Source organism: Chroicocephalus ridibundus, chromosome 16, assembly GCF_963924245.1.
Source record: "Chroicocephalus ridibundus chromosome 16, bChrRid1.1, whole genome shotgun sequence".
In the NCBI taxonomy this organism is placed as follows: Eukaryota; Metazoa; Chordata; class Aves; order Charadriiformes; family Laridae; genus Chroicocephalus; species Chroicocephalus ridibundus.
The window spans coordinates 6,729,873-6,742,513 of NC_086299.1; the positions used below are offsets into that span (position 1 = coordinate 6,729,873).

General features: G+C 46.7%; 1 protein-coding gene across 9 annotated transcripts in view; it reads right to left on the reverse strand.

The window, feature by feature from the left end:
- PIK3CD (phosphatidylinositol-4,5-bisphosphate 3-kinase catalytic subunit delta) overlaps positions 1-12,641 on the reverse strand; it is a 55,412-nt gene that overhangs the window by 11,367 nt on the left and 31,404 nt on the right. For 5 of the 9 annotated variants that reach the window (XR_010073500.1, XM_063353868.1, XM_063353869.1 and 2 more), the window contains 9 exons: positions 9,979-10,052; positions 9,452-9,615; positions 7,742-7,970; positions 7,108-7,337; positions 6,075-6,254; positions 5,270-5,419; positions 4,874-4,963; positions 3,396-3,617; positions 182-278 (listed from right to left, as the gene is read on the reverse strand). Coding sequence is in view for 8 of the 9 variants with exons in the window: in XM_063353868.1 (XP_063209938.1) it covers positions 182-278; positions 3,396-3,617; positions 4,874-4,963; positions 5,270-5,419; positions 6,075-6,254; positions 7,108-7,337; positions 7,742-7,970; positions 9,452-9,592 (1,339 nt within the window). In the remaining variant the exon portion in view is untranslated. The other 4 variants (XM_063353871.1, XM_063353870.1, XM_063353867.1 and 1 more) reach the window with 3 other exon arrangements.

Below are 12,641 nucleotides of genomic sequence, written 5' to 3' on the forward strand. Positions count from 1 at the left end.
GGCCTTCACCTTGGCAGGCCTCTAGATGCCATCACAATCTAGAGCAGTAATCGTACTGGATCTGCTAGTCTGAACTATTATGGCCACTCCTGCAACCTTCTGGACAGCAATGCAGAGTGTAGAGCATTGTGGTGGAGACTAAAGACGTGAAACAATACAGTAAGCTCTATCTCTGCCATACCTGGAAAGGAGGACCACATGTGCAAGCAGCACTCCCCTGTTTTCAGCTGGTCCTTATAGTCAAAGAGCATGACATTCACCCAGGCGATCGGGCAGTCCTGCAAAGCAAAGAGAGAAGCTCATTTGGCTGCTGTAACTGCACAAGCTGGACGAAGGGAAGTGAGGAACTAACAAGAAAGTGAGAGATCCCCATGCAAAGCCAAGCCATCCATCACCATAGCCAGGAATAAGAAGATATATTATTCTGATCTTTTCCAAGTCTGCAAATTGCCACACAGAATGCTGCAGGCAGGTATCTTCCCATTCGAGAGTATGTAGGCATCCCCCTCACCAAAGAACTGCTGTAAAGAATAGCCAGGTAGCCCTGCCTCTCTGCTTACCTTTCAAGTTCTCCTAAGATCAGAGTACAAAATGACATCAAATTCAGATATTTGCCAAAACCTGGGGTCTTCTGTGTAGTGCTGAACGGCACCAAACACACCTCATAAATACATCTAAAACTTCATCACCCAATATTTTGCATAGCTGAAGAATCTCTAAGTTTCCCATAAAGCCTTGCAACTCTACACTTGATGATATTTGAAGGGGCTATAACACATATACTTCATATATTTCACAGTTTGAGGGGAAGGAGAAGAACCTTAATTTCAAATGGGGAACACAGAGTTAGCATGACTTCAGAAAACTAGGAAAAAATGCTAGATATAGCTGATAATGGAAAGAAAAAGCTTAGCTCCTTGGTACAATAATAAACACTATCTACAGAAATCAAACTTTACACTGCCAATCCCCCCTCCCACATCCCCCAGAATAAAACCCACAAGCCCAAGCCAGGGACACAAGCCAGTCTCATTATGGAGGTGGGAGACTCCAGCAAGTAAAGTGACTGGGACACGGCCAAGAAAGAGAACCGTCTCCCTGCTCTAACCCAGTTCCCTGCCACCAGAGCAGACAGACATATTTTCCACAAGTGACCTAAGATTTCCTGCACTCAGGTTCCCCAAATGGAACAGTTTACTTCATGTAACAGTTTCAGCAACACCAGCATTTCGCTCAGCTGCTCAGAAAACACCACGGCTTAAGCACACGCTAGCACAGAAACTAACTTGCAAAGAAGTTGCGCGGCAAAATTCTAGTGAGGCGCACCTACAAACAGCGTAATATTTAAAGGGAACCACAGTGAGACACCTTCTTTTTCCACTGAGACATTCGAGAGAATGTATAAGGCTTACCCCAAGGGTACACCAAAGGACTTGGTGGAGGTAGCAAAGTCAGCATTTTCCCCTAACGTGACAAAATTAATCACTTCCAAGCGGCCTCTCGCAAACCTTTGAGTTGATTTGATTAGTCTAAGTATCTTCAGTAAAATCCCATCTGAGACATCAGCTTCTAGATCATAGGAAAAAGCCAAATAAAACACCACCAGCAGCAATAACCTTTTCTAACACAGTAAATGACATCAAACCACAGCACAGAGCCTGCCAAAACGCAAGGCAAGATTTTTTTGGTGGATAAGGTCCAGCAAAGCAACGATTCAGCATTGTAAGGACAGAAATATCTTCTGCATGACTTACAGAAACACTGAAAGCCAGCCCTCTGGGTGACATTAAGCCTCTGACTCACACCAGCGAGTCTGCAAGCACGCCTGTTTTTGTGGTAGTAAATGATTTAGTCCCACCTATCTGTTCTGGACAGGCTGCACAGACAAACAACATGCGTGTAATTAGCCTCCGAGTACTGTAAGCAAAGCAAGCAAAAAGATTATTAATCAAAAGCAAAAATCAGGGCGCACTCTGACTGTAATCTTCTCTTACCAATCATTTCAAATCAGATCTGGGCACCTTACTCAGAGCTGCAGTTGACCATGTGAAAAAATACGTTTCTGCAGAGCTCAGCTCCAGCAAATATTGTGATTTTATATCAAGAGCTCACCAGAACACATCCACCTTTCCCCAGTACCTAAGAACAAGGTCCTCTTAACAACTTGGCTAACCAGGCCGGTTTTGTTTTGTCAATCAGCATTGCAAGATTTCTTTCCGACTGCTTCAAAACCTGAAAATTGTTCCAGCGTGACCACAAAAATGCAGCCTGTGGATGAATCAGATATTCTGTTCAACAAAAGCCTCCAGCAAGAGCTGGGGTTCTGCTATTCTTAAGTAAAAAAAAAAACTCCAACAATAAAAAGGTTGATGCTGGTCCTGGCCTCAAAATCTTTCCAGTCTGAAGTCTCCAACCCAGAAACTGGTCCTCACAAGCAGGACTGGTGGGTTGCCTGTTGCTCCCCAGATAGTAATGCAGTGTAACCCTGAAATCCTGTTGATGTCAACACGACAAAGCTCCGTGACCCCCCAGCAGTGACAAGGAGCTAGCAGGACTGAGACTAAAATCTTCTGTGATCACATTTCTCAGTCCCTCATTTCTCTGCACTCTAGTAAAGATGGCACGACTAACCGTCTCTTTTAAAGCATGGCAGCAGTGTTTTTATGGCTGCAGAAACAATAATTCACAGAGGAACAAATACATTTGTTGCTCATAAAGAAAACTCTTCACAAGCAAAGAGCGAGAGGCATCATGCCTAAGTTACAATGCTGGGAAACCAGCAGTTCAGTTACAGAGTGCACTTAGTTACTGAATTATTAATGGGGTGGAAGTTTTGGAAGAGAGGTGAGAAAAGTGAGAAATATCACTACATCTCTGATTCAGAAGCTCAAGAGCTTCCAAAGTAATTTAACACTTTCTATCTGCAGTTTGCAGCATCTGAACAGTAACCCTGAAGATTCTGCACTTTGATTTTACCTCACCTAAAGCTTTGCTGTAACCACTGTTTACATTCCTCATTTTTTTCCCCCGTCTTAGCTGCTAATTTGCTCCATGGGGGATTTGCACGAAAGACCTTACTAGAAAGAAGATGCAATACAGAAGATGGCTTAACCTCAACTACAAAACAAGGAAGTTGCGGAACAGCAAAACAGAGACACTGACACAAACCATTCCTCTTTATGGGCACTGAGATGCTGGGTATGTTTCTTAATGGTCTTTCTGAAGAAGTAATTACATTTAAACAACCTTTCCTACAGGCAGCCACTCCTCAGTTTCCTGTTCCTGTTGAAGAAGTTACTAGCCATCATTCTGTAAGCTCTTTTTTCAATAAAGTATTCTTCTGAAAGCAAAGGGCATTGGCAAGCCTGGCTCAGTCCCACACTGCCTTTACTTACAGCTTTCTTGGACTTCTTCTTGGTGGAACGTGCCTTCTTTGCCTTCTCGATGACAGCATAGAGGGCAAAGCAGAGCCGCGCCATACGGGGAAGATCACAGATGTTGATATCAAAATCCAGCCTCTGCTTCCACACTGGCTCCGAGCACACATTCACTTCAGAGCTGGACACTGTCTTGCACAGCATCTCATTGCCATGAAAGAGACCTGCTTGCACCACCAGCTGAGGGAAGGAGAAATAAGAGAATACCATGAATCCACCAGGACTTGACCTGTTTGCTGAAGAAACATGATTAGAAGAGGAATGGGACAGGGCATCCCGTCCCCTCAACAGGATGCCCCACTCTTGTCTCCTTCCTTATTCGATGAGACATTAAGTTCCTTAATCTTACTATTTACTCAACTTCAGTAAGGGTACCGTTATCTTTTTACTTCACGAGGACTTGTAAGAGCTGCTTAATCATTGCAAAATTCTTGGGTAATCCACTGGTAAGAATATTACAGTTTTCACCCTGTAAACCCAGGCAATATAAACACTCACCAAACCTTGCCCACCGAGATGCTGCAGAATCTCATGAACCTGTCCCGCTGAAAAGGCAGGGCAGACACCAAGAGCTGGGCAAGGCCTTATGCCAAAGAGGAGGCAAATCCACATCACAGGAGAAGGGCATGGGCAAACAGCCGAGCCCCAAAACCGGCCTGTAATGCAGTGCCAAAGGCAAGCTGTCTCCTGGGGCACATTTGCCTGCAAATTCACACTGCTCTTGCAGTCTGCCAGGTCGCTGTACAGCTGATCTGCACTTCAAGCACATCCCCAACTTTTCCTCTTGTTAGAGTATTGCTGGCCAGTCTGAACAACAGGCATCCTCCCCAGGAGATGCTCCCTGCAAATGGTGGAGCACTGGGCAGAAGAAATAACTATTTCATTGCCTGTTTCTTTATAAAGCCTTGCCCTGCAGAACACATGTATATGTGATATATTCTTGCCCCTGCTTCCTTCCTTTCCCAAAAGGCAGCCATTCCCCTCCTTATCATCTGCCTGCTCCTCCTTTGTGGCAAACACCCTGCAAACCCCAGGGCGTTTCTGTCTTAACTTCACCAGTCACCACCTCTCCCACCAGTCTCTCTTCTCAGAGCCGAATTTCCCCTCCTTTGCATCTTGCCAACTTCCCTGCCCCTCCACACCGCTGTTGAGTGATATCACCACCGGGCAGCAGCTCCCTTCGCTACTCAGAAACTGCTGCAGGGGAGCGTTTCTAAGAACACATCGCTCCGTCGCTGGGCTGTCGGCTAGCAATGTTCCTGTCCCCTTCCTGTTGTGCTGCAGCGCAGAAACTGCCCAAAGCCTGAATGAAGCATAATGGGGCATCACGTGAGATCGAGCTGTTGGCCCCTGCTTTCCTCACCACACAAACAAGACGGATGCTGCTGGGAAAGCCAAAACACAAAACCAAAACCCCAAACTGAGTCAGTACCTACCTTCATTCTCTCATCTGCATTGACTTTGCTGCCTTGCACCAACTCAACGTAGAAAGGCTGCTCCAAGGACCAGAGAGAACCATAGTTTGGCTAGAAAGAGAAAAGGGTTCTGATCAGAAATAGATGCAACAAAGACTTCTCAAGCCAGTGCCAGACCTCTTCTCTCATCACGTGCTTTTTGCATTTCATTGCTGGTGGGCAGCATGAAGTCTGTGACAACCAGGGAAGTTGTGGAGGGGGCTGGAAGGCTGACTGGAAATTCCCAGCTCTTAGATCCCAGCTAGGAACCTGTCCTGAGAGGGGCAGGGAGAACCAGCTGCTCTTCCCAGGCAAGAGCAGCACCTCCATCAATGGACAAGTTGAGGGTGACCCCGCTGGGTCACTGTCTCCTCTTACCTTTTTCTTAGGGAGTGGGGGGGGCTTAGCAGCCATCTTTGGGGGGCTGGCAATACAGTTGATTTGCTCATCTCTCATAGCAATGATTGTGGAGGAGTGTACCATGGTCAGGTGGGGCGTCAGGCCTCGGTGCAGGCAGCTGCGAATATACTGCAACGAGAGGACAGAGTCAGGACGGAGGAAACAGAGCCAGGCAGGCAAGAGTTGCCAAGCAAAGCAGAACTGGCTGAAGCAGAAACAGGGGGAAGGAGTAAGGAAAGGACACAGCAACAATGAAAATTCAGTTTTAATTTATCTTCTCTTGCTTTATAAACCTGCAACTCACTGGAATCATGTTGCCAAAACTGAGAATATTAAGTGCCTTTTACAGCTGGCATTTCATAAACTGACTCAAATGACTACATTAGGGGAAAAAACTGAGAAGGATGCAGCACTCCCAACAGCAGTTTGCCCTGCCAGAGGAATACAGGATACAGGATTAGTTGCCCGCCTTTCAGAAAGAGAACCCCTGGCCCACCATGCAAGCAAACAGATGTTTCTAGAACCATAATCTCTAAATGCATTTACACAGCACTTAGTAGCCAGGGACGGGTTTAGCTCGCTAGCCCCCAAAACTGTAAGGATCTGTTCGGTTGCTATAAGTATCCCTTGCCCTAAGTAGCACCTAGCTCCTGCCATCGATGTGTTCCATTCCTGTAAACAGCACTACCTCCTTGCTGGAGGATAATACATCTCAATCCACCCTCCCAGCAGGAGGAGGCCATATGGGAACAGGCTCATTGATAAAATAAGACAAAAGGCTCACCTGGAACTGGTACAGGGGGTAGTTCCCATAGAGGTATTCACATTTCCCATTCACCTGCAGGGTGTAGTCCTCTGGGTTTTCCACAGTCTCGTGGCGGAAGACAGTAGCCTGCTTCTTGATAGCATAGCTCATTAACGTGATGGGGAACTCCTTTGGTGAGATCTGGAAAGTGAAGCTCTCCTGCAATCGCAACAACACAGCATACACTGTCAAACACCAGCAAAGGGCTGAAATCAGCACAAGGAGCAGCAGTAGCTCAGCAGATACGTAACAACATTCCTGTTGCTGACAATAAAGAGAAGGACAGAAAGGCAGAATTACCCCCCAAACACATTAGCAAATAAGTAGGGATGTTTGCCAAAATGGGCAGAAGCACGTTTCAGCAGTGCAAGCGCAAGGCTGGAAATCAGGAACTTCAAGTCCAGTTTAAGCAGAATCATCAGTTCATGTGGTTGCTAGTGATTAAAAAACTTTCCCACTGTCATTCCACCAGCAAGGCAGAGGGTGGCTAGGGTCACCATGCTCACACACACTGCTCTGGAAGGCCCTTCTTCCATGGGAGGGGGAGCTCCTGCTTCATGCCCAGGCACAACATGCAAAAATCACATTAACCAAGGGTAGCAGGCAAGAACAGGGCCCCAGGGGCAACACAGACTGACACCTGCAAATGTATGCTGAGCATGAGCTGAGCAGACTCTGGGGCTTCAAAAGACATGGCACATATTGTGTTCTGTGCTCCTCTCCTACCCAAGCCCCAAAAGCTTTCCACCACATGTGCATGCAGCAACCTCAGCTACCAGCTAACCAGGACACCCAACGCGTGTTCAGGAAGGGGAACAGCTCCCTTGGCTGGAGGCTGAGAGTCTCCCTCCCAGCCATCTCCACAGGCAAAGGAATCTGGAGAATGAAGATGAACACTGAACACATAGAAACACTGTCCACGCACACATTATTCTGTCTCCAAATGCCCAAAGGTTCCCAAAGGGAAAGCACAAACCAGTTAAACATTGTCACAGAAAAGTTTGTGCTTTACCCCGCCAGACTGAAACCTGACGTTGACAAAAATGTTCTTGGTGGGGGTATGTAGAGGACCAGTCCCCAGGCCTTTGGCCATGGGCTCCAGCTGCAAGGGGAAGTTATACTCCATCCAAGCTGCCCAGGTGAGCTGCTGCCGCTTTGCTGCTCTCTCCTCACAGAACTGGCACATTTTGGTGCGGAAATCATTCACCTCTGGATCCTGCACGGAGTCAAACTCATGTAAACCTAAGTGGAGAGTAAGAGAGGAAGACAAAATAAGCATGTGCACCCAATAGGGGAAAATAACAGTCTTCCTAAACACATGCTTAATATTTGGCCAAAAAGCGAAGAGTCAGTCAAGCTAATAGTAATTGCTTATTTACTTTGTACAATTGCACTGACTCAATTACTGTAGCCCTCTGCCAGCAGGAAAGATCACCCTTTTTGGGTCTGTACACACACTGTTCCTTTACCAGATCCACCAGAGGATCTTGCTTATTTCCAAACTTGCTCATTCCATCTTCTGCATGAGCAGGGCTCCATCATTATTCCACATGCAGCCAGGCTGACTGGGACAGAAACACGTTTCACCTACACAGCCCTGTCACCCCTGCCACCCTCCTGGTGAGACCAACAATGGGGGAACTGACCTTTTCCAATGAGCAGGCTGATCTGGGAGTTAATCACCTTCTTGACTCTGTCGCCTTCTCGAGCCACGAGCCGCAGTACAGGTAGGAAGGGCTGGATGTCACAAAGCCGCCGTTGCTCATCCTCCAACTCTTGCTGTTCCGCTGTCTGGTTGATGCACGTGAAGACATAGGCTTCGGGATCGCTGAGCATATGGTACAGCGGCTCATACTGAGCATGCTTCCACACCACCTAGGCCAGACCAACAGCAGGGTGAAACTACCACTGAGCTGCCAGAACTTAGTCTTCCTCTTACCGCTGCCCCACAACCTCGCTCTCCCGAGATGCACGCCTTAGCGAAGGGAATGCACAGCCAAACCTCCCCCCAGCACTCCTAGGCCTGCAATCACAGGCTGCTTTTCAGCCACTTCTGGTGGCTCCAACTCATGCTGAACTGCTGGGTAGATTTATTTGCAAGTGTCTTTAACTGACTTCCCTTTTTCATGCTTACCATTTGTTTCAGGCAAAGTAAATCCCTCAACCTGAGTATTTAAATAACCCTTACCTGAATTCCTCACATTAAGTACCTGCCGACTGCTTGCCTTGTGAAAGAGAGGTATTACTGCCACTGGAATCAAATTGGGTTAAGTAACTTGCCCCCAGTAACATGAAATCTGTGACAGGAACCAAGAACTTTCCTGAAGTCTTCTCAACACTACCCAGTTCCCAGAGATCCTTGGCTCCCAGTGGATGGCACTTCCACATGACTGTTCATATTGCATTTCTTCACTCTCATCCTAAGCGCTTGCTATAGGAGACAAAACTCAGGAGCAGATGGGCCTCTGCTCTGACCCAGCCTGCCTGCTGGCTGTGGAACACAGACCTGCAATTTCACAGCAGGAACCAACCAGCTCTACTTACAGGCTTTTTGGTTGGGTTTGGGTATTTTTACCTGAAAATTGCAGCATGAGAAAATGTAGAATTATCTGGCACTGTGTTCCTGTCCCTTGTGATCTGTGACTCATCTAGGCCAGGTTGCTGCCACAGAGAAAACCTTTTCCCCTGTTTTCCTTCACTCTCCCCTAGTCCTGCTTCCCACACAGGGAAACAAGGAAGCAACTACATTTTGTTTACACGTGGTTTCACTGTAGTATTTTACTCCTCAAATGAAACACTAAAAAAAAGTCTTCTCTATCATTACCAGTCCCATTTTTCAGTATTCAGTTTCTGTGAGGCAAGAGAAGGCTGGGCTGGCATCCTGAATACTTTGAATCAGCCAGCATTTGTATTTGACTATTTGGGGGTGAGTTTTCTTACTTGCCTATGCATACGCAAGAGCTTTCATAATGAAAAACCCAGCATGGGGACTAGTTGAGTCAGGCGAGCAGTAATTGACCACACAGCCCACAAGCCCTGCGTGGCCAACGCAGATCTGCCCTCACTCCATCATTACTCTAATTCTTACCCCAAGGATGGACAAGTACCCAGAGAATTGAGCCCAAGCACCATCACCAGCACCCAGTTGCTGGCAATCTCAGTGGAGTTTAGTGGATTGTAGAGGCTGTCACAAAGGAAGGGCTCTCACAGTGAGTCACAAGGAACTGTCTCAGAGTAACATAGAAGAAACCCAACGTGCACTGAGTTAAGACCCAACACATTTCCCCAGGTGCTCCCCAAGAACAGACTCCTCATTCCAGGAGACTGCAGATAAGACTGTGGAACGAGGCTGTTACCTGCTTGATGGTGCCCAAGCTGGCATTGCAGGACACAGAGAGGTTTAAGTATATGCCTGTGGGCAGCAGGAAGTCCACCTGGATGTTTTGGTTTTCCCCCTTGGACCAGAATTCCATAGGGCAGTAAATGCCTGGGGGCATCCTGCTCACTTCTTGGCTACCACCTGCAAGAAAAGGAAAAACGTCTGTTGTTGTTGACTATACAATATCTCCTCAGATCTGTGCTGGGCTCTGTAGAAATTAACGTGCAAAAGAACCCAAAGAAAGGAAGGTTAGCATATCCTTATAGCTCAGGGAAATAGACACCTTAGTCAAATTTCCAGTCCAGTGCCTTTAAGACACAAAGGCATTCTTGATTTAGAGTTTGCTTCTATTTCAATGCAACCCTTTCTTAATCTCTTCTAGACTGGGATTAACATCTACATCTGTATTTGACAAAGAAATTAAAAGAATTATCTTCACTTGAGAACACAGGCACTTGTCCCAGTAGCTCATCTACAACGAAGCTGGCAACAATGAGTCCCTACCCTTGGCTTTGCATGGCAATCCTCAGGCCACATGCTCCAACCTCCACTTTGTTTCTCCAGAGCTCAGTTCCAGTCTGCAGGAGGGAAAGAGAGGTGTTGCTAGTTTTGAGTATGCATGCATTCTTATACACACAAACAAATAATACTCTACTGTATATCCCCCCTCTACAAGTATAGGAAAAATGAAATTTAAGGCTGAGGCAATCAAAATGGGTTTGTTAATTCCATCTGCATCCTTTCACTTTCAGTTTATTCTCAGTACATCCAAAGAAGGCAAATAAGAGAAAAAGAATCTCAACGCTATCAGGTACAAAGTGTTGTTTTCAAACACAGCATAAGTGCCCACATGAACAGCTAAAACAAAAGGCATTCAGGAGAAGGCCATTGTAGGGTTTCTTTCTTAAAGACATGTAATATCAAAGTCAGAGAAACTCCCCCGCTCCATCCATTTGGCCAGACGCAAAACACTGCAGCAGTACAGAACTCCAGTTTCCTCCACGGACGACAGGCAGCAGAGTGTGGCATCCCCACCTGCAGGAGGAGCTTGTAGCTGTTAGCAGGAGCTCCTAGCAAGAGACAGGTAAATGGATAACTCCCTTCAACCACCACAGCAGAGAAACCAGCTCACCTAAATTCCCTCTCACTTACCAGAGAGTTTTTCCACCAGGACAGCAGAGCAACATGCCAGTAGTGTAGCCCAGAGGGTGCTCACGCAGCCGTGGCTCGTAGCTGCTGTGGAAACCAAGGCTTCAGCCTCCTGCCAGTCTAACACTTTGCTGATTCTAAATTCAGCCCTACACGTGCCCTGAGCAATTCTAACCGTATCACTTATCCTCAGCCCATGAAACCAGTGTAAAATTTGCTCATTCACAGCTTAAAATATGGCTTTGCAGCTGTCAGACAGAGTACAAACTTAGAAAGAAACTGAGTAACGTGCTACTGGAGATTGGGGTCTCCCAAATCTTGAAGTCCTGCTGGCAGCTTCTCGTGAGCCAGCCCTATGCTTCAGTGTGACAAGCACCCCAGCATCTTATCTGGCAGTGCCTGGGAGCACAACACTTCCCCATCAGCAGTGAGGTAAGGATTCCCAGAAATATGAGCTATGTTTTATCTGTCCTGCTTCCTCAGTGTACATGCTGTATCACACAGAGACCGGATACAGAGACCACAAAACCACCCATGTGCCTTAAGAGGGAGGGAAGTAAAAAGGGGAGGAGGCAAGGTTTACAAGTTTGAATAAAGGAAAACAAGCTTGCCTCGTCTTCTGCTCATTAAGGCCAGCAAGTTTCTGGAATATCTGCTACCTCAGCCTTTCCCAATGGCAACAAAAGCAGCAAACTACCAGGACTCTACTGACCAGCAGAGACAGAAGACATAACAATGGCTGAACTGCTTCCTTCTGCTGAGGATTTCTACCTGATGCTACAGCCCATCAGATATGACCTTATCCAAATTATTAGCACTACAATGCCAAGTTCAAGTTGCTCAATACCTTGTCTTTCCAAAGTCATGGATTACCTCCCCATGTGGAGGGATTTTTCCAACAGAACCTGGAGCAGATACGCCAAAGGAAGAATAACTCTGGACTTGCACGATCTCTAACTCTTCATTTATGACATCTCTCCCCTTCCCATTGCTAAATTCAGAATGCTCTACTAGTTGGACCTTAAATCTGATCCAGTGTGACAGTTTTTACATGAAGCAAGCTCTGCACAGATTAACACTCCTGCACCACCCCACTTTCATCTTCCCTTTTGCCTTGGGAAATCGGAACAGAGTTCTCCAGGCTGTAACCTTGCTTGCACTATCTTAACCTCATGAGTGGGAGTAATTACAATTCCCTTTTCTCTGGGTCATTTTGCTATTTGTGAACAGCCAAATGCAGCATCATTCCTTTTTGTCAGGGTTTACGCTACTGGGGTTGTTTGAGATACACTCGTTATCTTTCACTCAATCAGTCTTTAAAAATTCCCCATTGCAGCTGTCAATTTTCAAAAACCCCAACATCATCTCAGACTTTCATCCTGGTAGATAGACAGATTATTGTTAGAAATTCCATGTTATAGTAGGGTCTGACCTGTAGGTCTGGTAGCCTGAGGTTCAAGTTAATCAACCCACACTTGACAGAAATTAGTTTACTGTACAACTTGCATATCTCAAAGCTAGGGCAAGCAAGGGTGAGAGGTAAGTTTGTGTTTTAGTGGGATGCAAACCCACAGAACCAACCTCCAGCAGGTACACAGGCTATCAAAGACTCCTGCTTATCAACACTGTGCTGTAGCTACCTACTCTCTACCATAAGACGCCTCCAGTCCTCACTCTTCCTACTGCAATATACCCCAAAACATCTTGCTAGAGTACCTCCGCATTCCCCCACCTACATCTTCCTATAATACTTCTTCCTCCCCCACCAGCCACATCTCCCACAACCCTCAAACACTTGTTTCAAGTGCAAGGCAGGCACATTGCTGCCTTCTGCCAGACAGTTTAGCAGGACGGGATGCCTGCGGTGCTTGGCACCCCAGGGGCTAAGGAGCAGAACAGAGAGCCAGAACACAAAGCCCTTGGTCTACAGCTGGCACGTACGTACACACCATCCAAGGGAGACAGACCTCAGGGCTGGCCAGCCAGGCGAACAAGCCATAATGACATGTACACCCAAG